Source organism: Anolis carolinensis, chromosome 3 (genome assembly GCF_035594765.1).
Source record: "Anolis carolinensis isolate JA03-04 chromosome 3, rAnoCar3.1.pri, whole genome shotgun sequence".
Lineage (NCBI taxonomy): Eukaryota > Metazoa > Chordata > Lepidosauria > Squamata > Dactyloidae > Anolis > Anolis carolinensis.
The window spans coordinates 188,111,710-188,134,866 of NC_085843.1; the positions used below are offsets into that span (position 1 = coordinate 188,111,710).

Genomic DNA, 23,157 nt, shown 5'->3' on the forward strand with positions numbered 1-23,157 from the left:
CATACAGCCTTAAAAACTGAGAGCAACCTTTTTTTTCCCTCCATTTTGTGATGATAGAACCAATTAGGAAATGATATTTATAACTCGAGAACACTAATTGTGTTAGGTAAAGGTTTTCCCCTGACGTTAAGTCCAGTCGTGTCTGACTCTGGGGGTTGGTGCTCATCTCTAAGCCTAAGAGCCAGCGTTGTCCGTAGACACCTCCAAGGTCATGTGGCCGGCATGACTGCATGGAGCGCCATTACCTTCCCACCGGAGCGGTACCTATTGATCTACTCACATTTGCATGTTTTCGAACTGCTAGGTTGGCAGAAGCTGGAGCTGACAGCGGGTGCTCACTCTGCTCCCGGGATTTGAACCTGGGGCCTTTCAGTCTGCAAGTTCAGCAGCTCAGCACTTTAACACACTGTGCCACCAAGAGAGCCACTGAGAGAAACCCTTTTTCCCCTCCATTTTGTGATGATAGAACCAATTAGGAAATGATATTTATAATTCGAGAACACTAATCGTGTTACATACCGGTAGTGTTATAGTTGGCTCTCAGAATCTCATAGATTCAGGGAACTGTGAGTCTGAAGTGGCCCTGGGTGGAAATAAGTTGGACACCCCTGATGCCCATAAAAGGTAAAGGTTTCCCCTGACCTTAAGTCCAGTCATGTCTGACTCTGGGGTGTGGTGCTCATCTCCATTTCTAAGCCGAAGAGCCGGCGTTGTCCGTAGACACCTCCAAGGTCATGTGGCCGGCATGACTGCATGGAGCACTTCGCCACCGGGGCTCCTCATGATACCCATAGTCAAGTGTTATACTGGGCTCCCGCCAGTTCTTACTGAGGAATCCTTTTTTAGGGGCCAGCTTGTAATGGATGCGCCCGCCCTTCCTCTCAGTACATCTTTGGAGGCGAGGAAGACTCTTCCAAAACTCAAGAGCTGTTTGGAAAGTTGCAACACTGGCTGTGACCCGCAGGAGACCTCTCGCTTGCTAAAGCATCCACGCCGCCGTTTCCACGGGGGCCAAAGCCAAGCCTGAGAAGAAATGTGAGCGGGGAGAGGCTTCGCGGGAGAAGAGTCCTCTCCACTGAGGCGAATCCCGTGCGTCCGATTCCGTCTGGAGGGACCGCTTCCACCCCAGCGCTGTTCGGAGGGAGGAGGGGTCTCACATAACATGCCAAAGGCAATCAGTCAGGGAGCGCGCGGCCCCCATTTCCTCCTCCTCCTCTTCTCCTCCCCTCCCTCCCCTTCCCCTTCCCCAGCCTCTATAGAGGGGAGGGAGGCAGACCGCCGCGCCACTCAGCCCCAGCGCCAGCCTCAGCCTCCGTCTTCCGCCATGGAGTCCCGCAGGCTCGCGCTCCTCGCCCTCCTCCTGCTCGCGCTCCTCGGGGCCAGCCAGGGTGAGTGAGTCTGTGCGCGAGGGAGTGCGCGAGGGAGGGAAGGAGGGCGCGCGCGCGGGCGGGAGGGCGCGAAAGGGCTGCGGAATTCTGCAGAAAGGACGCCGTCTCTGACACGCTCTTGACCCCGATTTCGAGAAACGCCGCTTTCGTCTGGTGGCAGCGATTCCCGTCGGCGCTTGGAAACTCCACCAAGACACATCAGGAGCCTCGGGCGACCTTGAGGAGGAAAGAGCCCCTGCGCCTGCTTTGCCTCAGGCGGCGTCTACACTGCTGTATAATGCGGTTTCAGAGTACCGTTGAGCCGCTTTACAGGTTGCTATTTAACCCCCTTCCATGCCGTTACAGCTGCATTCTAGGGATCCTCCCAGGCAGGATCTGATCCCAGGCTCCGGTGGCCTAGGGGATAAAAGCCTCGTGACTTGAAGGTTGGGTTGCTGACCTGAAAGCTGCCAGGTTCGATCCCACTGGGGAAAGCGCGGATGAGCTCCCTCTATCAGCTCCAGCTCCATGCGGGGACATGAGAGAAGCCTCCCACAAGGATGGTAAAACATCAAAACCTCCGGGCATCCCCTGGGCAACGTCCTTGCAGACGGCCAGTTCTCTCACTCCAGAAGCAACTCCGGTTGCTCCTGACACGAAAAAAAAATCCCAGGCTTTCTGTTTATCTCGGATTATCTGATAGTGCGGACTCATATAATCCAGTTTAAGCAGAAAACTTGGGATCAAATCTTGGGATAAAGGGCCTGCCTGGGGTTTATATATCTGTGGAATGTTCAGAGTGGGAGAAAGAACTCTTGTCTGTTTGAGGCAAGTGAGAATGTTGCAATTGGCCGGCTAGATTAAACCCTTGTGCCGGCAGGACTGCTGAGCAGAAGGTTGAGTTGGTGACTTGAAGGTTGTCCCTTTGAATCCGGGGAGAATGCGGATGAGCACCCTCTGTCAGCTCCAGCTCCCCATGCAGGGACATGAGAGAAGCCTCTCACAAGGATAGTAAAAACATCAAAACTTCCAGGTGTCCCCTGGGCAACGTCTTCGCAGATAGTCAGTTCTCACTCTAGAAGCGACTTGCAGTTTCTCAAGTCGCTCCTGACAGGAAAAAACAGTGTGCATGTTGCAATTGGCCAGCTTGATTAGCATTTAATAGCCTTACAGCTTCAAAGCCTGGCTTCTTCCTGCCTGGGGGAATCCATCGTTGGGAGGTGTTAACTGGCTCTGATTGTTTCTTGTCTGGAATTAACACCTCCCAACAAAGAATTCCCCCAGGCAGGAAGCAGCCAGACTTTGAAGCTGCAAGGTTATTCAATGCTAATCAAGCTGGCCAGTGGCAGCATTCACACTTGCCTCCAACAGACAAGAGTTCTTTCTCCCACCCTAAACTGGATTATAGGACAGTATGGACTCAGATAATCCAGTTCAAGGCAGATATTGTGGATTTTCTGTTTTGATATTCTGGGTTGTATGACTGTGAAAGGGCCTTGAAAAGGCATTATACAGCAATATTGAGCCCCCTTTTACACTGCCACATAAAATTCAGATTATCTGATTTGAACTGGATTATAGGGCAGTGTAGACTCAGATAATCCAGTTCAAAGCAGATAAACTGGATTTTATGAGGCAGTGTAGATGGGGCCACAGAATACCCTGTTTGGTAGAAGTTTCCTGAAACATTTTTCTTGGGTTGCTGTGAGTTTTCCAGGCAGGCATCCACAGAGGTTGTGAGGTCTGTTGGAAACTAGGCAAGTGGGATTTATATATCTGTGGAAGGTCCAGGGTGGGAGAAAGCCTCCAAGTGTGAGAGACTATTTTCTCCCAACCTAAACACTTCACACATATATATAAACCCACTTGCCTAGTTTCCAACAGACCTCACAAACTCTGCGGATGCCTGCCATAGATGTGGGCAGAACGTCAGGAGAGAATGCTTCTGGAACATGGCCATACAGCCCGGAAAACTCGCTGCAAGCCAGTGATTCCAGCCATGAAAGCCTTCGAAACACATTATTTTTCTTCCTGTGTTGAGAGGGGATCTCCTTCCTCTCCTTCCCAGCAAGGCTCTCTGATCCACAGCCTCAGGTTCATTATTCCTTTTTAAGGAGTGGGGTGGAAGCTCCTTCCTTGGAAACTTTTAAACAGAGGCCGGATGGCCATCTGTCAGGGATACTTTGATTGTGCTTTTCCTGCATAGCAGAGGGTCGGACTAGATGGCTGATGTGGTGTCTTCCATCTCTAATTCTATGATTCTAGGCCCTTTTTTGTTTTGTTGTGAGCAACACTGCCTTGAAGATGTTGTTGCCGGTTTCTTGTTGGGACAGAATCAAAAGCAGGCGACGCTTCTGAACCGCAGGAGGGTGGGATGAAGAAAGCAAAAGTGTCTTCCAGGAAAGGCACCAGAATCTTTTCAGTGCTTGTTGCGGTTTAGCAAAGCAGCCTCTGGGCCCTTCCACACAGCCATATAACCTGGAATATCAAGGCAGATAATCCACAATATCTGATTTGAACTGGATTATCTGAACTCACACTGCCATATGTGGATTTTATACAGCTGTCTGGAAGGGGCCTTTGAAAGCTACTTCGCTGTCTCCTCAGCCGTGGAAGAACTGTGCTTCCTCAGGAGTTGGAAGGGTTATGGTAGGGTCTCTTTCCTTTCCGGAGAGCAAAGGCTTTCTTCGGCAGACCCCAGTCCCTGAGAACACCGAGATGAGGATTTTCTCCTGGATAAGGACATAATCCCAGAGGGAGGGAGGGAGGAAAGGACAGAGATGGGAAGCATCTTGTGAAAGTGGCTCCTAAAGGCGTCTGGCAAAACTCATTGCAGCCGCTGGATGTTGAATGGCCCAGGCTGTGGTTCTCCACAATGTGGCTAGTCTGCAGTTCCTATCACTGTGAGAGGACTGAAAATCCCAGAAAACCTGAGATTCCCGAACCGACTATATATGGCTATCAGACCATCTACACAGGCCCACTTTGGCCATCTAAGTCTAAGCCACTACCAGGCAGGAATACAAGCAGTTCTCAAATTGCGAACAAGATAGGTTCTGTAGGTTTGTTCTTAAATTGAATTTATTTGTAAGTCGGAACAGATACATTAAAAAAATATAACATCAGCTATAGGTATACATATATGTGTGTGCTTTGGATAGCATAGGGAAGGGTTAACACTCCTGTGGTGTTTGTTTTGCTGTCTGTGCCCCTGTTCAGAAGATTTCGCCTCCCTTTCTGTCCCTGTGAGAACTGGATTTTGAAAAATTTGGCTTGTTGTGGAAACAAGGATTGATGATAAAGCTTCAGTGGAGACACTTTTTCCCCATGATAATTCTTCTAGGAGTGAATTTCCCTTCCCAGGGGTAGATTTCTCTCACTTCCTGTTGTCTCACCCTTGTTCTTAACTGTGAGTCTTTTGTAAGTCAGATGTTTGTAGCTCAGAGACTGCCTATACACTAAAGCATTCCTGAAATATGCCCATCCAACCTCTGCTTAAAGACCACCTAAGATGGAGAGGCCACCATCCAACCAAGCAGTCAGCTCCATTGTTGAACAGTTAGAAAGTTGTCGAACGCTTTCATGGCTGGAATCACTGAGTTGCTGTGATTTTTCTGGGCTGTATGGCCATAAAGCCCAGAAAACTCACGGCAACCCAGTAACAAAGTTTTCCCCAATGTTTAGGAAGGTTTCATTTCTTGTAATTCGAATCCATTGGTTCATGTTCTTGTCTCTAGGAGGTCTTTTCATCTTCACCATGATATCCCCCCCCCAGATATTTAATGATGTCTATTATCTATCGTCAGTCTTCCGAAACTGCTCATTTTTAGTTCAACTAAAGACCATGGCAGAAGGCAAGAAGAGAAGATATTCTCCTCTTTTCATTTGGAGTGACTACCCTATTCACTTTGCATATGTTTTGATGGATTTTAACTGTTAATTTTTAGTGATGTTTGTATTTAATTCTGTTTTAATGTTTGTATATTTTGAATTGTATACAAATACTTTTATGTCAAGCCACCTTGAGTCTTCTTTTGGAGAGAGAAAGCGGGGTATAAATAAATGTAATAAAAAATAAGCACCACTCCAAGTGGTGTCACACCACTCCAGCCATGTCATACATGCTGGTAACTGCAATGACAAGGATGGGGACAGGGGATGGGACGGTGAATGCCATCTCTTCTCCCTGAACCATTCGAGCCCAATACAAGGAGGCTATGTAAACAGTTACCACTGGTTCTTCCTTAGCTCAGCTGCTTACCTGGGTCCAAAATTGTTTTATGCCCTGCATTAATCAGAATCATCTCCATGCGTAGTTTAGCTGCCAAGGAGCTGATTTGCCCAATCTTGAGGATAGATAACTAGTCAGTGTTAATGTGCCCTAACTTAGATTTACTCTGTTACCATGGCAGTGTAAACCAGTGCCTGAACTATATGAACTTAGGACTGTGGATGGAGGCTCAACATAATGGACCACTTATCTATTTTTTTTCAAAGCGAACTGCATCTCTGCTATGCTACACATGGTGTGATGAAGGACAACTATGAATGGCTTGTTTGAGATCTTGTTTCTTTTGTTACAGGCAGCTGCAAAGGCTGGTATTTCTCTCTACAGTTCATTGCGGCCCTTAGATTAACCTCATGGCCTTAGATATAATTGCTTGTAAAGACAAAACATTATTCATTTGTCAAAGCACTAGGAACATTACAGACTACTCAAGTCATCACAGAGCCTATTCAAAACAGTAGAAATTGTATGTCTTACCTGAAACATCCCATCCCATCCAACAGGGACATTTACTCTTTAGTAATTGCTGAAGTTTTGTAACTCTGAAAAAGTACAATCCAGTTTCTGGCTGGAATACTTTCTGGTATACCTCTATTATCAAGACACTAACACCAAAATTCTTTTTTGAAAAACCGAATGAAGGAATGTGCAAGCGGAACATTTTTCCAGACATAAAAAGTTTACAGATTTAGCCTTTGAAGCATTCAAACTAAATACATTTATAAATAAATAATAAATAAAATCCATGTATTAATAAGAGAAGGGGATTTCAAGACAGCTAGATCTCTGTGGATTTATGGACAGTTGTAATTGTTCTTTATTGTCATTGGGACACTATGCCCCCTATTATGTTTGATTAGTATCAGGACGTAGCAGAGTAAAAATTCTTTGGGACTTTGTAAGGACATTATCATGGCATGAACATCTGGTAGCTGTGGGGAACATGGGAGAATAATAAATATTGTAATTCACTGGTGACTATAATTGCTTTTGATTGGAGTGTGTGTTGAATGACAATTACATACTAGATTTGTGGCAGCAAGTTTATAACATATATGAAAGTTCCCTTGTATTTTAGAAATTCTTAGTCAATGAAAATGAGATGCACAGATACAGGAAGGGTTACACCTGGCTTGAATAATACAGTCTCTGTGTTGAGTATGTTTAGACTGGAGAAGAGAGGGGACATGATAGCCATGCTGAAATATTTGAAAAGATGTCACATTAAGAAGCAGGGCAAGCTTGTTTTCTGCTGCTCACGGAGCAATGGATTCAAATTACAGAAAAAAGATTCCACATAAACATTAGAAAGACTTCCTGATGAAAGTAAGAGCTGTTTGGCAGTGGAGTATGCTTCTCCACTGCAATGGAGTCTCCTTTTCTAGAAGTTTTAAAGCAGAGGCTGGCTGACCATCTGTCAGGGATGTTTTGATTGTGTGTTCCTGAATGGACTGGATGTCTCTTATGGCCTCTTTTTACTCTATGATTCTATTTTCTCAGATATAATTTGCACCAGACAAGAAGCCAACAGTGGCACATGTGGTTTGGGGTAGTTATGTTATATAAACAAAAAAGAAATTCAACTGTCTATTATAGTCAGAGTTTCTATATAATGCAGTGAGTGTTTCTGTTGGGTGGTGGTAGTGGGGGATACATTTCCACTGATTTGTTCTGCCACATTATTCTAGGAGTCTCCTTAACCTCTGCAGCTGATTATTCCAGATATGTGTGGGGCTGTGGTTATGATAAGGGAAAGAAAAAAAAACCTGTCCCGTATTCAATGACTCCTGCTTTCATTAGCAAGTATCTTTAAGAATTATGGTCAGTTTCTGTTTCATTTTTTGAAAGTGAGAATAGCAGCGTTTAGGGCATTCTACTCCATTTTCAAATATTTCGGAACTCATTTGTTGACTAATATTTTCAAACAAATTGTGATACGTATATATTATAATACATTTAACCAAATTTAGCAGTAATTACTTGGGCGTCTAAAATGCCTTTTAATTTTAAGAAAAATCGTCTACAGTTGCCTTATAAAAGTTTATGTGCTAGGAATTCATGTGTGTAATTGGATCAGTTCATGATGATCATATAAAGAGTTATTTCACTGCTTGCGTGATTTTGCCATTTCCTTTTTTTGGTTGCCATTTTAGTGTATTATCTCCTACCCCCCTCCCCCAAAAAGAAGAAAGTTTGTCACAAACATAGAATATCATGACCCCAAACCAAGTAATCCCCTGCACATTGCAACTACTTTTAGCAAAGGAAAAAGAGTGTGTGTCATTCACAGATCTCTCACATGTGTAGTTTTGCTTTCAGAAAACCAAGGAATATCTATATATCTAAATTGATATCTTGTTTCATATGAGTGTCTGCCACCTTTTGAAAATGGTACACATCAGACAGAAACGGAGCTTAGCACAAAGAATGTACATGGTTGGGGTAGGAAACTAGTGACCAGCTTGATGTCTCAGGGGCCCTCCAGGGACACAGAAAATTCTCTCAAATGCTCCCAAATACTTACCTTTTAAAAGGTTTCCAGAAGTTCATGTGGGCATGATTTGATGCACAAGAAGGCCCAGCAATCTATGTAAATGTTTGGGTGCAACATGTAGTCTCGGGACTGCACTTTACAGGTTAGTGATTCCTAAATTTTGTGATTTTGAAACTCTTACTGTGGTTTTCTATCCAGCAATGCATGAAACAAGAGACGCCAACAGCAATATTTTGGGAAAAATCTGAATACCCAAAGGCCCTGATAACTTCTCTCTCCATAATGAGTTTACGGAGGAGTGACTTGTTTGGCTTTGCATAACTGAGAACTTGCTTTTTTCCCTTGTTTGACTTTTGATTTGGCCTCAGGTCAAATTGTTGGGTGGGATTAACATTGAAGCTGCCGAGCACCTTTCTGCTTTAACCCATTATCTTGCTCAATTGCCTCTATCGACTGAGAACAATTAGCTGGCGGCTGCTGTTGCTATTTTTTCTAAAAGTCACATCTCCATTTCTTAGGCTCTGGTTTCTCACCTCATTTTTGTCTCCAAACACAAGGATTAAAGGCTGAAATCCTTTGTACTGTAGAGTGAGGATAGTAAAGATTTGGGGATTTGAATTTTTTTCTTTGTATTGCCTTGTAGAGAAGCCCATCAGCCTGACTTATCGCTGCCCCTGCAGATATGTTGAGAGCAGTGTGGCCAAGTCTCACATTAAGCACCTGAAGATCCTGACTGTTCCTGGCTGTTCACTCCAGATTATGTAAGTGTATTTACATTTTCTTAATGCATTTTGTGCTTAGTAGAAGCCGCAGCCATTGTCAGAGCATGCTAATAAATGTACTCTCAGAATATTTTGGGGGATTGGAATAATTTTATAACTTTTTCCTAAACACATTAAAGGTGGGGCACATTCCACTCATTTTAAATAGAGAGCATTTAAAAAGAAATCAGAATAGAATAGAATAGCTTTATTGTCATTGTGCTATTGCACAATGAAATTAAATTCTTTTCCCAGCACACACAACAAAACAACACACCCATTTCTCTACACCTCAACCACCACCGCACAGCTCCCAATGCCACATCAATGCAAAACGATGGAGTTCGGCATAGCTTATGGCCTTGCTTTTATAACAATTTACTTCATTGTCAAGCTGCAGATGAAAACATGAACAGAACAGATATAAAAGGGGCTCTCTTTAGAAATTTCCTTATATATTTATTTCTTTGAGTCGATTTTTACCTCGCTTTTCTCCCGCACCAAGGCGAGACTCAAATCGGCTAACAATACAATAAGAACATACAAAGTAAACCTTAAAACAGATCAAAACCCAATACATTCCTTATAGCAAACTGATTATATAAAACTGTCAGTGATAAAACCCTATTTACAAACATAACATACATATTTAAAACCATTAATGAACCCCATTGGGAGCCAAGTTCCCGTACTCTTGGATCTAGAGACACCCTTTCTATATTGTTTAGAGGAAACACAGAGAATGCCAAATGCAATGGGGTAAGTATGGGGAGAACAGGGAAGTCTGAAATAACATCAGCATACTGGTTTTAAATAAATAATCTAATATTGTATGTTTATTTTTCATTTTGTGGGGGTGAAACAGAGAAGGGCATGAAGCACTAGGAAAGGCGCTCCTTGTTTCACTGTTTTGACTACTCTAAAAGAAATGGGAGTCCCACAATATTTGAGTATTTTATATCCTGCAGAAGAAGAATAGAAAAGACCATTCTCAGAACAGAATGTGATGAAAGCAACTCTAGAGTCAGTTATCATTATTGCTAGAGAAAGGAAGTGGGATTTCTCTATCCTAAGCAACAGTATGGTCTGTATACAACACAAAGCACAAGAGATAAACAAACAGTAGAGACATTTGCAAAGCATTTTCTCTCATTTAAGCTTTAACAGCAGAACCCAAATCCTGCAGATATTTTCAGAGAAAAGCCAATAAGTGTAAGAGACTTAACTTTCCTCCTCCTAACTCTTAGTTATGCTTTCCAACCTATCTTCTTGCTAATGGTAAGGAGGATCTGGGTTTCATGGTATAGTTGCCTGGATTGCTCTTCCTTTAAAAAATATGCACAGAACATAGAAACCCACTGGATGAATATGTGCAAATAGCAGTTTCTCAGCCTCAAACTTTTTTGGAACAAATCTTGCCAAGAAAACCTCATTATAGGGTAGCCGTGGAGCCCTTCTAAACTAACCATATATAATGTTGTTCGAAGCTGATTTGAGATCACTGTGGCCACAAAACACCCCAATGCATGCTGCAGCACAGATTAAACAGGAAGCACATTCAAAACGTCACAAAAAGTCTAATGTAAGCCATATAATGCAATCCAATTAATACCAGTGCAAAATCAGCTTCACAAAATGCGTAGTTGATTATGGACGCCTGCCCCTGCTGAAGCGCAGTAAAGAATCCTGAACAGGGCTGGAGAAAAAAACAACTGAGGGCAAATAGTTTCCCTGGGAGAGGTCATTGATCACCTCCACTTTTAACTATCCCTTTTTTTAAAAACTTGATAGCCCTATATGCGCATCTCTGGAAGAAATAAACCCTGGAAAGTAGTTTGAGGCCAACTTCCCCACTTGCCCTTAAACTGGTTCCAGAATTGTCAATCTAATCACCCAGGCACTGAAACTGGATTGCCTCAAACCAAGCTGAATTATAATGTCAATATAGAAACACCCTTGTCTCCATAAGTCAGAAATTATTTGAAGGCACACAATAACAGCCAATAAAAACATGAGATGTAAATAATTATAAAGATGAATTAAAATCAAGAGCATGTTGTTTTGACTTATACTATGATTTTGCTAATTTAAGGGCCATGGCTCAATGCTACAAAATTGTGTGGCTTGAGGTTTGGTGGGGCACCCCTACTCTTGGGAAGAGAAGGCTAAAGACCTTGTAAAAGGACAACTCCCTGATTCCATAGCATTGAGCCCTGGCATTTAAAGTTAGGAAAGGTTGAGACTCCTAGTTAAGAACGGGGTTGAGACAACAGGAAGTGAGAGAAATCTGCCCCCAGAAAGGGAAATTCACTCCTGGAATAGTTCTCATGGGGGAAAAGATGTCTCTAGTGAAGCTTTATCACCAATACTTGTTTCCACCACAAGCCAATTTTTTCAAAATCCAATTATCACAGGGACCTAAAGTGAGGTGAAATCTTCTGAACAGGGACACAGACAGCAAAATAAATACCACAGGGGTGTTAACTCTTCCGTATGCTATCCAAAGTAGGTAAAGGTAAAAGTTTTCCCCTGACATTAAGTCGAGTTGTGTCCGAGTCTGGGGGTTGGTGCTCATCTTAATTTCTAAGCCGAAGAGCCAGCGTTGTCTGTAGATACCTTCAAGGTCATATGGCCGGCATGACTGCATGGAGTGCCGTTACCTTCCTGCCAGCACTGTACCTATTGATCTACTCATATCTGCATGTTTTCAAACTGCTAGGTTGGCAGAAGCTGGGGCTAACAGTGGGAGCTCACCCCACTCCCTGGATTTGAACCACCAACCTTTTGGTCAGCAAGTTCAGCAGCTCAGTGGTTTAATACACTGTACCCACAAAGCTTATATCTATGCTATCCAAAGCTTATATCTATCTATCTGGCTGGACTTAGACTTAAAAAAAATTACCTGTTCCAACTTGCATATAAATTCAACTTAAAAACAAAACTACAGAACCTGTCTTGTTTGTAACTTGAGGACTTTATATGCAAGTCATAATGGTAATTCAAAACATGGTTGTGGCTAGTGCGGAACAAAAAATATGGGCTTTTTTTGGCATTTCCCAACTGGGAGAGAGGAGGAGGAGGAGGGAGAGATCAACCTGGAGAGTTCCCCTTCCTCCTCCTCCTCCTCCTCCTCCTCCTCCTGGGAAAGAGAGAGAGAAAGAAAGAGAGGGGCACCTTTCCACTCCTGAGGCTGGAGGAAGCCACAGTCAGGCAGCGATGCCATGCTCCTGGGGGAGAAAAGCTGCACACAGGATGCTGTTCCCCCTCAAGGAAGCCCCTCTCACTGAACCCCTGAGTTAGGTCTGCATCACCCTCAACTCTAGGGAGGAAACAGAGAAGAGGAGTGTTCCAGGGATGCATTGCATTCAACTTGTGGCAAAGAGTCAGCTAAGTGGCTGCACCACAACTCCCATTAGCCTTAGCTGGCCTAAGAGGAGAGGGTGGGAGTTGCAGCTTAGCTTGATCTGGAGGGCCACCAGTTGCCTGCTTGGGGTCTGCAACATGTTTTACATTACACATTTTAAAAAACATTTTGATCAAAGTGCAGTTTTCAAATTTTGTTTTTAGTTATAATAGTACTATTACAATTAACGTTTCAGCGCCAACCTTTATAAGAGATGTTGACCAATTTGACTACTGTACAGTTCTCGGCTGTTTTGCTCATTACTTGTTAAGAAAATTATCCTGCCTATTGACTTTCTTACGCCTTCATGCTCAGAATTCCATTCATCTTACACACAGAGAAACAGGTCACCCAGTCACCTCCACTTTTTATCATGCACTTTGAAATAAATGAAAAGAAACATTAATTTGGACTGTAAAAGCGGTTAGTTTGGCCATTTCTGCTAGCTTCCATGCTGTTCAGGTCAGGCGGTACAGAGAGTGCCCCCCTTCCCTCCAGCTTTTTCAAAGCATACACTCCTGCTCCTGGAGTCAATTAATGACTTGCAATTTGAAGAGAGAGGGGCTGAAGAGGGAGCAAGCTCATAGTGCCATACTGTTCAGCCTCAGAGCGAAAATGTACTCTGCTAGAGGAACAGGAAATGGCTATTGTGCAAGCCAGGGGGATGGGGGTAGGGGAGACATATTTTAAAAACACAGTGATTGCCTGTGGATTTCAAGCTTCCCAAGGAGATTTTTTTGCCATTTAGTGCATCCAGACAGGTTGGTATGTGGGAGGGAAAACCCTTCCTTGCTACCTGCCCAATATCACCTTCTCCCATGCAACTCTTTGGAGATCTCATTTGGAGATCAGTATTTGTCCTATATGGATACACAGGGTCTTTGGAAGGTAGGACAATTGTGATGCTACTGGAACATTTCCTTCCTTCCACTTTTAATTGTAGGGAGACTTTGACATAATGATGTGTGGAAAGGGGTTGTATCAATCTAGCCCTGAGCTTAATAACAAAGATTCTGGGCTTCTTCCTGGATCTTTATTAATTTGTTTAGCCATCTTGTTTACACTGAGCAAGAGGCACCTGGGAATAGAGAAGATGTTGCTGAAAGGTTAAATTAAGAAGAGGCAGATAAAGGATTCTGATCATTCAAACGTAATAATTGTTTTCTATATGATTTGGTAAAAAGCTGTAGGGCATTCTGTGCAGCACTGTACTTATTGCAGTCATCTGGAACATATTTTATATTTTAAGTTTTATATACACATAGAAATCCTATCTTACCATTAATTCTACCAACCCTCTGCAAATTTAATGCAATTGCATATTTCAAGAGCTCAAATATATTTAAAAAACATGTTTTGTGACGTATGTTCTTTTGGAACTACCTTAAGTGGGACTACATCAATTGTATTTAGCTAGATGTTTTTGTCTAATATGATTTAGCCAATATATGTGTTATCAGTGGAAAATAAGCTGCCCTCAAAAATAACTTTGGAGCCACGAATTATGAACATAAAATGCAGTTTAAAGTTGCACGCCATTGTTAATATATCTTCAGCAACATTTGGTGTCCTTAAATTTCATCATCTTGTCAGATCAAATATGTAAAGTTGATAAAAACTGGAGTGTGAATAGTTAGTTAATTGTAAAAAAGAAAAAAGGTCTATTTTGCTCTTGTTCCTGAAGAATGTTGGGAACTACTCGTAATAATATTTGCCAGACTACATATTCTCCACCCTGGTTAAAATATTAGGCTGGCCGTGCGGCAAGTGAAAGGTAAACTCACATGCTAATGTCATTGTCGGACAAGGGTTTGGGATCCAGACAGGGCCCAAAAGTTTGCTCTCTGGCTTTAGGGTAAACTACAACTCCCACTATGGTGAGTCAGTCCCCTCAAATTCCTCCAGTAGGTTGAGTTAGTCGTGGGGGTTCTGTGTGACAAGTTTGGTCCAGATCCATCATTGGTGGAGGTCACAGTCTCTCTGGTTGTGGGTGAACTAACAACTTCCAGAAAGGAAGGTCATTTCCCCCTAAACCTCTCCAGTCATAAAATTTTGGCATATCAGGTATGCATGCCAAATTGGGTCCAGATCCATTGGTGTTTGGGATCACAGTGCTCTCTGGATGTAGGTGAACTACAGTTCCCCCAAATCAAGGTGAATTTTCCCCAAAGACCTCCAGTATTTTTTTCTGGTCATGGGGCCTCTGTGTGCCAAGTTTGGTCCAATTCCATCTTTGGTGGAGTTCAGAGTGCTCATTGATTGCAGGTAAACTATACATTCCAGTACCTACAACTCCAAAATGTCCAAGCCAATTCCTCTCAAAGTCCACCAGTATTCAAATTTGGGCATTTCGGGTATGCATTCCAAATTTGGTCCAGATCCATCATTGTTTGAGTTCATAGTGCGCTCTGGATGTAAGCAAATGACAACTCCTATCAAGCCCTCCAAAGAACTCCAGTATTTTTTGTTGGTCATGGGGGTTCTGTGTGCCAAGTGAGTTCCAGGTCTATCATTGGTGAAGTTCAGAGTGCTCTTAGATTGCAGGTGAACTATACATTCCAGTACCTACAACTGCTATAAATCATGGTGAATTCTCCCCAGACCTCTCCAGTATGTTCAATTGGTGATCAGTTCCTGTTTGCTGTGTGCCATAGAAAAGAATATGAAAGCGTTAAGAGAGAGGCAGTGAGCGGGGTCATGCAAATTCCACACCAGTGGAGAAAGTAGGAAACACTGGGATGTTTGTGGTGGAGGAAACACATAAAATCTAGGCTAAAATTGTCCCTGAATGAAAGCCTTCACTTGGGTGGTGGGCAGTATGGTATTTGTGGAGGACATTGGCAGGGCTCTTGGATATGTTCATGGAGCTCACTACACCTACAGTGTCATTGGAGGGAGGGCCATTGGTGTCTCCTATGTAGTGGGAGCTATAGCTATTTGTGGAAGTGGGAGCTTGTCTGTGGAAGTGGACACCCCAGCCACACACATAAATACGTATTTTCACTTCTATCATGTGTATAGATATAGATTATGCAACTTTTCTCTTTTCTCCTTTTTGGCAGTGCAAGATTGAAAAATAGCAGCAAACAGATCTGCATTGATCCGAAGCTAAAGTGGATTCAGGAGTATCTGGAGAAATATCTACACAAGTAAGCCAAGAAAACAAAAGGACTAACAGCTAAAGCACACTGGGTAAAGCACTGAAGGCTTATTCTGGCCAGATGGATCATTTCCACTCTCCCCCCTGAGAAAATAGACCGTGTTCTTGCTTCAGGTCTTTTGGGATTTTTCTTCCTGTTTTGCTAACAGGAACGATTTGGGGGTTTTCTATCTGACACCAGCATTTTCAGTATTCGGGACTAGAAACAAGGGCTAACTGAGCCGTGCGAAAATGAGCCAATCCTGAGTGCAGTTCTCATAAAAAACATAAATGTTGCAACTCAGCCCTTTGTTTGTACCCCTTTAGTGGGTAACCTGCATGGTTCATAGCCATATTCAAATTTCTGTCTGAGAATGTTCCCTTTTGGATATATTGAATATGTAAAATATGCAAAAATTGAATGCCAAAATCCTTCCACAACACATGTCTTTGGTGGGGGTTGTGTGCATCTAAACTCTGCTTCAAGCATACCTGCAGGTCATTTTCCCTATCTGCATAGTGCTGAATTTAAATCTAATTCCAAAGCATTTTCTTTTAGCATTTCTTGTCAGTCGGATATGTTTTTCAATTGCTGGCCTGTGTCGAGTGATACCTTACTGACTGCTGTCCCCATAAATGATTATATGGAAAAATGAATATTTTACAATTATTATAATGTAGCTTTAAAGACCTTCAGTTTTTCACTTGTATTAAGATTGTATTACAATGTATTATACATGAACATGCACTCGCGTACATATATGCACACACACATGTATAAATATATACGTGCACATCACAGTCTAGAAATAAAAGTGGCTATTTTTAATATTATAAAAGCCCAACTGTATATGGAAATTTATTTTATAAAATAAAATGAATGCTTTTTTAAAAGATGGGCTCTTGTAAATTGTTTCACCTTCTCACACTACAGAGACTATGTATTGTATGGGGGCTGGTTTTCATGGTGAAATGAAAACCTTTTGGCCAGGAGTAAGTTTGTCACTCACTAACCCTACTTATTTTTTCTTAGGCTGGATCTACAATACCATAAAATGCAGTTTCATAATGCAGATTATATGGTAGTGTAGATGGGGCCTGTCTGTTTTCCCATAATTATTGCTAAAGTTTATCCCTCTGATGTTTTTGAGCTATGGCAGAAATGGAAACCAAAGATTTTTCTGCCAAAGACTTCCTTGTTCTTTCAAGTTAAAATTGCCTGAGCTGCAACTCTTAACGCCGTTTTAATTGAGGGGCTTTGCGTCTAACTGAAGCTGCGCCATTAAGACCTGAGGCTAGTAACAGCTCTTCCTGACCCTGATCCTCTTAACAGTCTTCTGCTTAGATATCCAGTTTCATGTAATATTAACTCCTAATTCCAAAATATTAAAAAAAATCAAGTCCTGATTTCAGTCATGCTAACACCTACATCATTAAAATTAATATTGATATGTCTTGAATTACTTTCCTCTCTTGCTTTCTTTTATTTTGTGTAAAGAAAGAAATTACAAAAAACTTTAAAATTTCAAGAATTAATAAGAAAAACAGGGAAAGGTCCAAAGCTACCAAGTGATCACTTTCTGTAGGCTTGCAACCAAAAGCTTCACAAAAAGGATGAGATTTTAGAGAGGGTGAAAAGGAAGAAGGGGTGTGCAACAGCTCACTAGGACTGTTTCACAGCATTTTGTGATAATGGATTTTTATTAACAGAGCACAGTATGCTTCAAATTCAAGTGCAATCCTGGTATGTAGCTTTGCCCAAAGGCATTTTACTGTGAACCCTTTGGTGAGTGCCAAACAAGATGCAACATGGGAAATGTATATGCAGCCTTTCAGCTCACAAAAATGTAAACATGGGCCACAGGTGAAGGAGCAGGGAAGAGGGAGATGCTTAGCCTTTCCCTTGGGTCATTTCCTTCATCAAAATAACGGACCTTGTACTTGAAATAAAATAAATACATTTTAAATCAGAATAATAAACCTTTCTTTAAAAAGCCAGACCAAATGCCAGATACTACTGTCTCATCATGGTTTTGTTACTGTGGTGACATATTTCTGAGTTTGTAGGGAAAAAAGCTGATACAGTTACCACATTTGATAAACATACAGCAGGAATTATGTATTGCACTGAATGTAAAGGTTATCCTATTTTAATAAGCATACAAAACCAGGGAAAAGAGCTGGGCACAAATGAAACTTTTACGTAAAGGATTTGGTCAGTGAGGTTACTCAAAGGGCACACTGGAGAGATGTAGAGAAGGGACTGAGGATTCACGTTATCCCAGAAGCTGCTTGTTGCTTTGCTGTTCAGATTAATATACTTGTTGTTTTTGAAAATCATGCTTAAAGAATCCAGATGAGTCACAAAAACTAGTCACTCTTCTCTGCATTGAGGGAGATGAGAGGAACAGCTGTCTGCCTGCTTTGCTTTTTCTGGGACTCAGGTCTCAGAATTACTCTGTCCTAAATTCCAAACCCATCCATAGCCATTCCTTCTTTGAGAAAACCTACCATTTTTCTTCATTGTGACATGATGTATACAATCTGCTTGTGTTGGGAAAGGATGTCTGTGTTGATACATGAATCCATTGCTGGACTGGATTTCTGGGCATTTACCCCCTTGTATTCTTATTTAGAGGGAGAAGGGGAAGGGAACATAAATGCTCTATCCTCCTCTATCATTGCACTCTGCCATCCCAGTGCTATCCATACATTGAAGGAAGGGTAGAATGTATGTATATTTTCCTCATACGAAGTTGCAGATCCCCCAGGCCAAAATATAGATGTTGTGTGAGAAAGGTCAGCCTAGTATGTGGTGTTAGGGATGGAGTGAAGATGCTCAGTCCCACTGCCTCTTCAGTGATATTGTGTGGCGAGAAAGAACTGACCCCATATCTGTGATGAACTTTCTTGAACTTATTGTGGAAACAGAAATCTGGATGATTGCAAACCCTATTGAAATAATAATAAAAAAAATTGTGTCAGAAGCAACTTGAGAACATACAAGTCACTTCTGGTGTGAAAAAATTGGCCGTCTACAGAGACGTTGCCCAGGGGACGCCCGGATGTGTTAGCTGGGAGGCTTCTCTCATGTCCCCACAAGCTGGAGCTGACGGGAGCTCACCCCATCTCGTGGATTCGAACCGACAACCTTCAGGTCATCAACCCAACCTTTAGGTCAGCATTTCAGCCGGCACAAGGTTTAACCCATTGCAGCACCGCAGCTCCTATTGAAATAAATCACTACCATAGACATTACCCTGGAATACTTAGCAATCCCTAAAAGGACGTCCTCTCTAAGAATTTTCTAGTTTTTCCAATGGAACTCTATGATAGATTCTAGCCAAAGCATACCATTGAATCACCTGGAGGACCTTGTATTGCTTTTTTTGTTAAAACATCAGCTGTGGTGGCTGTGATGCTAAGCCTCTTCTTCTGGGACCCTTCTTCCCGATAACATTACCACCTTCATCAAAGAAGCTTGGAGTAGGTAGCATTGAAGTGTGACTATCAGTCGTTTATGGGATGGATAGTTCACAGTAGGGAACTCTCTAGTCATGCACTGCTTATTATGAAACCTCTTGAAATCCAGCTCTGCATCAAAATGTCCACTTCGCTTTCCTTGATGCAGTCTAACTTGAAATACTAAGATTTATAGGAGTTTTCAAAGAAGTAGCTGTAACAAGGGGAAATTAAAAAAAGAATCATTTTTGCAAAAATAAAAATCAGGTGCTGCCACATTTATTTTTCTTTTCCATCCTGCTTCCTTACGCCTTTCTAAGATTAATTATATACTCCAGAACATTTAGCAGTAAACCTCCTAAGCGGTTTTACATTTTGGTCCATGAGTTGAATTCCTGTTTAACCCCTTCCATGAATATCTTTGGTTTTGTATTTACCACATGAAGTTCTGGTTCTCTTTATTATGTTCTGATTGCCATGAACACAGTTAGAACAGAGATTGCCAAGAAACAATTCTCCACGAAGGACTTCATATATTAATTGCATTAACAAGCCTGCTTCCTTTACCCTCTTCATATGTTACAGAGTGTCTAGAATTGGTAGTTACTTTCTTACAAGCGCTACCATCTCTGAACAGTTATGTTCCTTAATAGAATCTTAATCTGTTCTTCACCAACAGGAGACTCAAGATGTAAGAGGCGAGCACTGTCGCCATCCACAGGATGCCCCTATGTAGAAGCCAGAGATATCCTTCTACTAGGGAATGCTAACTGCATCTCTTCTATTACATATCAAAAAGCACTTCTGAAGCCATATATTTGCACAAAATGTTTAGACTTTGCCAGCACTATCTGATCTAGTTTGAATCTTTGGGTGAGTCTACACTGGTCAGTAAATCAGTAGAAATGCTCTAGGCTGGTCCTGGAGGAGGCAAACATGTAACCTGATGAACCCACTGTTTTGCTAGGACAAAACCACACTGGACCATCACTTCACCATCTGTGTTGCCATTGCCACTCCTAGTCAGCAACAGAGCTTCATGCAATCTCTTGGCCATCATGGGTGCCCCGTTCTGATATCAAAATAGAAGCCCATACAATCAGGAAGAAGGATGAGGCTGATCTTCCTGGTTGTCTGTGTAGTTCTGCTGGTCTCACAATGGGATGCAAGGAACTTTGTGGCCTGCTGGGAGCAGCAACAGTGGCAACATGGGCACATGCCAGGCTGAACTGAATTTGATCCAGGTGTCCACACTACATCTTATCTGAAGGATACTCCAAAGTTTCCAGCAAATGTCAGAGCATCCCCCAACTTTGTCTGAAGTGGGACAAAGCCAGTTTAACCCAGGATAAACTGTGATATTCACCAGAAGTATAGGAACATTGTGAGGATAGCCAAAGGTCAATTCGGAGTGAGTTTGGGTTTTCATGCCTGTATAGACTTGCCCTTTGGCAAAGTTTGACATTACGTAGCACTCATATAGGTAACGGGAACATATATGAAACAGCATTTATATGCATTTTGCTGTGTAGAACCCTGGCATTTGCTCCTTATACAATAACTTCCTAGGTGGGTTTTTAGGTGGATGTATGGAATAGAAAAGGATGGTTGGATCTCTGATATTTGTAGAGATGGTCTTGATCCCCACCTTCTAAAAATAGAACTGTGTTTGAAAATAAAACAAGCTGTGGCCAGAGTTTTTGTAGTAAATGACAGCACATTTGTGGAACAAAATGGTTGTTCATGAAAAATCAAGGACATTGGGGAGAATGGGCTTGAATAAAGATCATGGCAGGTTCCTTTAACCATGTAAGGCTGAGAAGCTGCAATTCAGGATTACAGATTTGCCGCTGAAATCATCCCAAATAAGGTGAAACATATTGGCGATTTTCAAAGATTTTCTGTTACAGTGATCAGTAGAGTCTAAGCACTGTATTGTATGGTATGTGTCTAAAGGATTGTAGAAGGATACAAGTGGCAATCCTCATTTTCTTCATTTAACTGTCAACTAAAATAAAATTCAGGTGGAAAGGACAGTATGCTTGCAACAGAAACAAAAACACTGATTACTTAGAATAGCACTGAAATATGTAACCTCTAATAAATGTGAAAAAATCACAAGAGATTTTAAGCAGGGTTATAGCTAATAGTATAATGAACTGTAACAGGGAATAGGAAGTGGAATTCACTTATATCATTCCCTCCATAGAACAACAAAATTAAGGCTTTTAGTGATTTCCTATCCCTCTGGCAACTCACTACATGTCTTCAAAAGTAAGCTTGTCTGTTTTAGATGGCTCTGGGACAATCAGATGCTTTGGGATGGAGAAAGAATAGCAAGAGGGAAAAGAGTAATTAGACAGGGTTTGATCTCTCCCCACTATACATTTATGGAACACTGGAAAAACAAAACCTGTGTATTCTGCCAAAGAGCATTACCTGTTTTTAGACTGTTTAATAATTTATTCCTTAGTGGGTTAATGTTGAATGAAAAAGTTCAAGCTGATGTAAGGAATACAAACTGATGTCTTCATATGAACTCCCTGTAAAATTTTGAGAAATAGCATGGTTACATAATAACTGCCTCGGCTGAAACACCTTCTGGCAAATTTGCTTAATGGTTCGTCTCCTTCAGTGGAGAGAAACATTTGGTCCTCTAAATGTTTTGGACTGAAAATCTCTTGCCAATGGCTTGGTGTTCTGAGAGTTGAATATCTACTCAAAGGTCCCCATCACTGTTCTAAAAGAAGTAAGTAATTTGGATTGTAAGGCTTTAAAAACCTTCTTGATAAAAAGTCACACTAAATTCAATGGTGCTTTCTTCTTCTACTAGAAAGAAGCACCATGAAGTCCAGTGTGACTTTCCCTCAAGAGAAATCTGCATGGTTGTTGTATGTCTTTCGGGCTGTGTGGCCATGTTCCAGAAGCATTCTCTCCTGACGTTTCGCCCACATCTTCTGGAACATGGCCACACAGCCCGAAAGACCCTGTGATCCCGGCCATGAAAGCCTTCGACGACACAGAAATCTGCATGTTTCCAGAATGCAATCTTGCATGTTCCTGGGAGTGAGCACTATTCATGTCAATAGGAATGACTTTTAGGTAGATGTGTATAGGACTGTGCTATTAATGTTAGTAATTTCTAGATAGCAAATCCAGAGGGCTGCATATTCAGCATTAAAAAAGCACACAGTTCTGCAGAACCAGAGGTTACATAGTCCAAACAGATATACTTGTGAACAGACTATGGAAAAGTGGTTCTTAGGCCCATCTTTGTCCATTAGTAATTAGAAAACGCCATAGACAACATGGTAAAGAAACAAAATCAACTACAGCAAATGGCTGAGGACTGTCAGACTGAGAAACGGCAAGTCCAACTCAGGCCTATGGCCATGGTACAGGAAATCAAAAGTAGTATCCTAAAAATTCAAAGGATTAAAAACAAAACATTTCCAAAATCTGGGCTTCTCCACAAAAAATATGTAGTAGTTATTCCCAGAGAGTACCCTTTACAGTATTTGTGAAGTTTTCCACAACTTTTAATGGTGAGGGCAGGGTAGGTGTCAACAGATTCATGTTTTATTATCATGCAAATCAATGTGAGATTTCCTGAAGGCAGCGGTTTGTAAAACTCTTAATTCAGAGTAACTCTTCAATTCAGAAAGAGTAACCCGAGGTCTGAAAGTAGCTCTGTGTATAATCACAACATCCTTTGTTTCTTTAAGCCACAGAACTGACAGATAGGCAAGTTCACCACAGAGCGCATCATCAAGAGAAAAGAATGCTAGTCTTTTTATTACATAGTGACCACTTGATATTACAAGGGAATGAATTCTAATGCACTAATGTCTGAGCATCTCTGCAGCTTTAAAAATATCTATGTGGTTTATAGTGATGTGAAAATTGGAGGGTGTTTATAGTGAATTCCTGTGCATGACTACTTCATTACAGAGAGCAGCTGCAGCACATCCAATTGAAAGCAGCCACTGTACAGTAGTATGAAAGTATAAATTGTTTTCAGATTGATTAGAGTGTAGTTAATGCTGTGTCTCATATTTCAGATATCCCCATGCATCTTCCAAAAATGTTACGATGTTTTGGATTGATAAGCAGCTTTATTTTTCTTTCTTTGTATTTAATATATACATATTTATAATGTTCATAATGAAATATGTATTCAAATTCTACTTTTCTCAGTTTATATTTTTCTCTGTTCAATGCAAGTAAATATACCACAAAAGGA

The 23,157-nt window shown here is 41.7% G+C and overlaps 1 protein-coding gene across 2 annotated transcripts; it reads left to right on the forward strand.

Annotated features, from left to right (window-relative positions):
* The first annotated feature begins 961 nt into the window (after nucleotides 1-961).
* cxcl12 (C-X-C motif chemokine ligand 12) lies at nucleotides 962-23,157 on the forward strand. Of its 2 annotated transcripts, XM_003225395.4 has the most exons (4): nucleotides 962-1,388; nucleotides 8,793-8,910; nucleotides 15,376-15,462; nucleotides 19,594-23,157. In XM_003225395.4, exons 1-4 carry the CDS (start codon nucleotides 1,163-1,165, stop codon nucleotides 19,607-19,609), a joined length of 447 nt encoding a protein of 148 aa, XP_003225443.3. In that variant the 5' UTR covers nucleotides 962-1,162; the 3' UTR covers nucleotides 19,610-23,157. The 2 variants fall into 2 exon arrangements, with proteins under 2 accessions (XP_003225443.3, XP_062832027.1); XM_062975957.1 differs by lacking the exon at nucleotides 19,594-23,157 and having other exon boundaries at nucleotides 983-1,388; nucleotides 15,376-16,346.

What these genes read in the sequence shown, in the direction of transcription:
- cxcl12 (XM_003225395.4), top strand. Translation starts at nt 1,163, where the DNA reads ATGCCAAAGGCAATCAGTCAGGGAGCGCGCGGCCCCCATTTCCTCCTC. An exon ending in GCTCCTCGGGGCCAGCCAGG is followed by an intron (nt 1,389 to 8,792) that starts GTGAGTGAGTCT and finishes ATTGCCTTGTAG; the next exon opens with AGAAGCCCATCAGCCTGACT. An exon ending in GGCTGTTCACTCCAGATTAT is followed by an intron (nt 8,911 to 15,375) that starts GTAAGTGTATTT and finishes CCTTTTTGGCAG; the next exon opens with TGCAAGATTGAAAAATAGCA.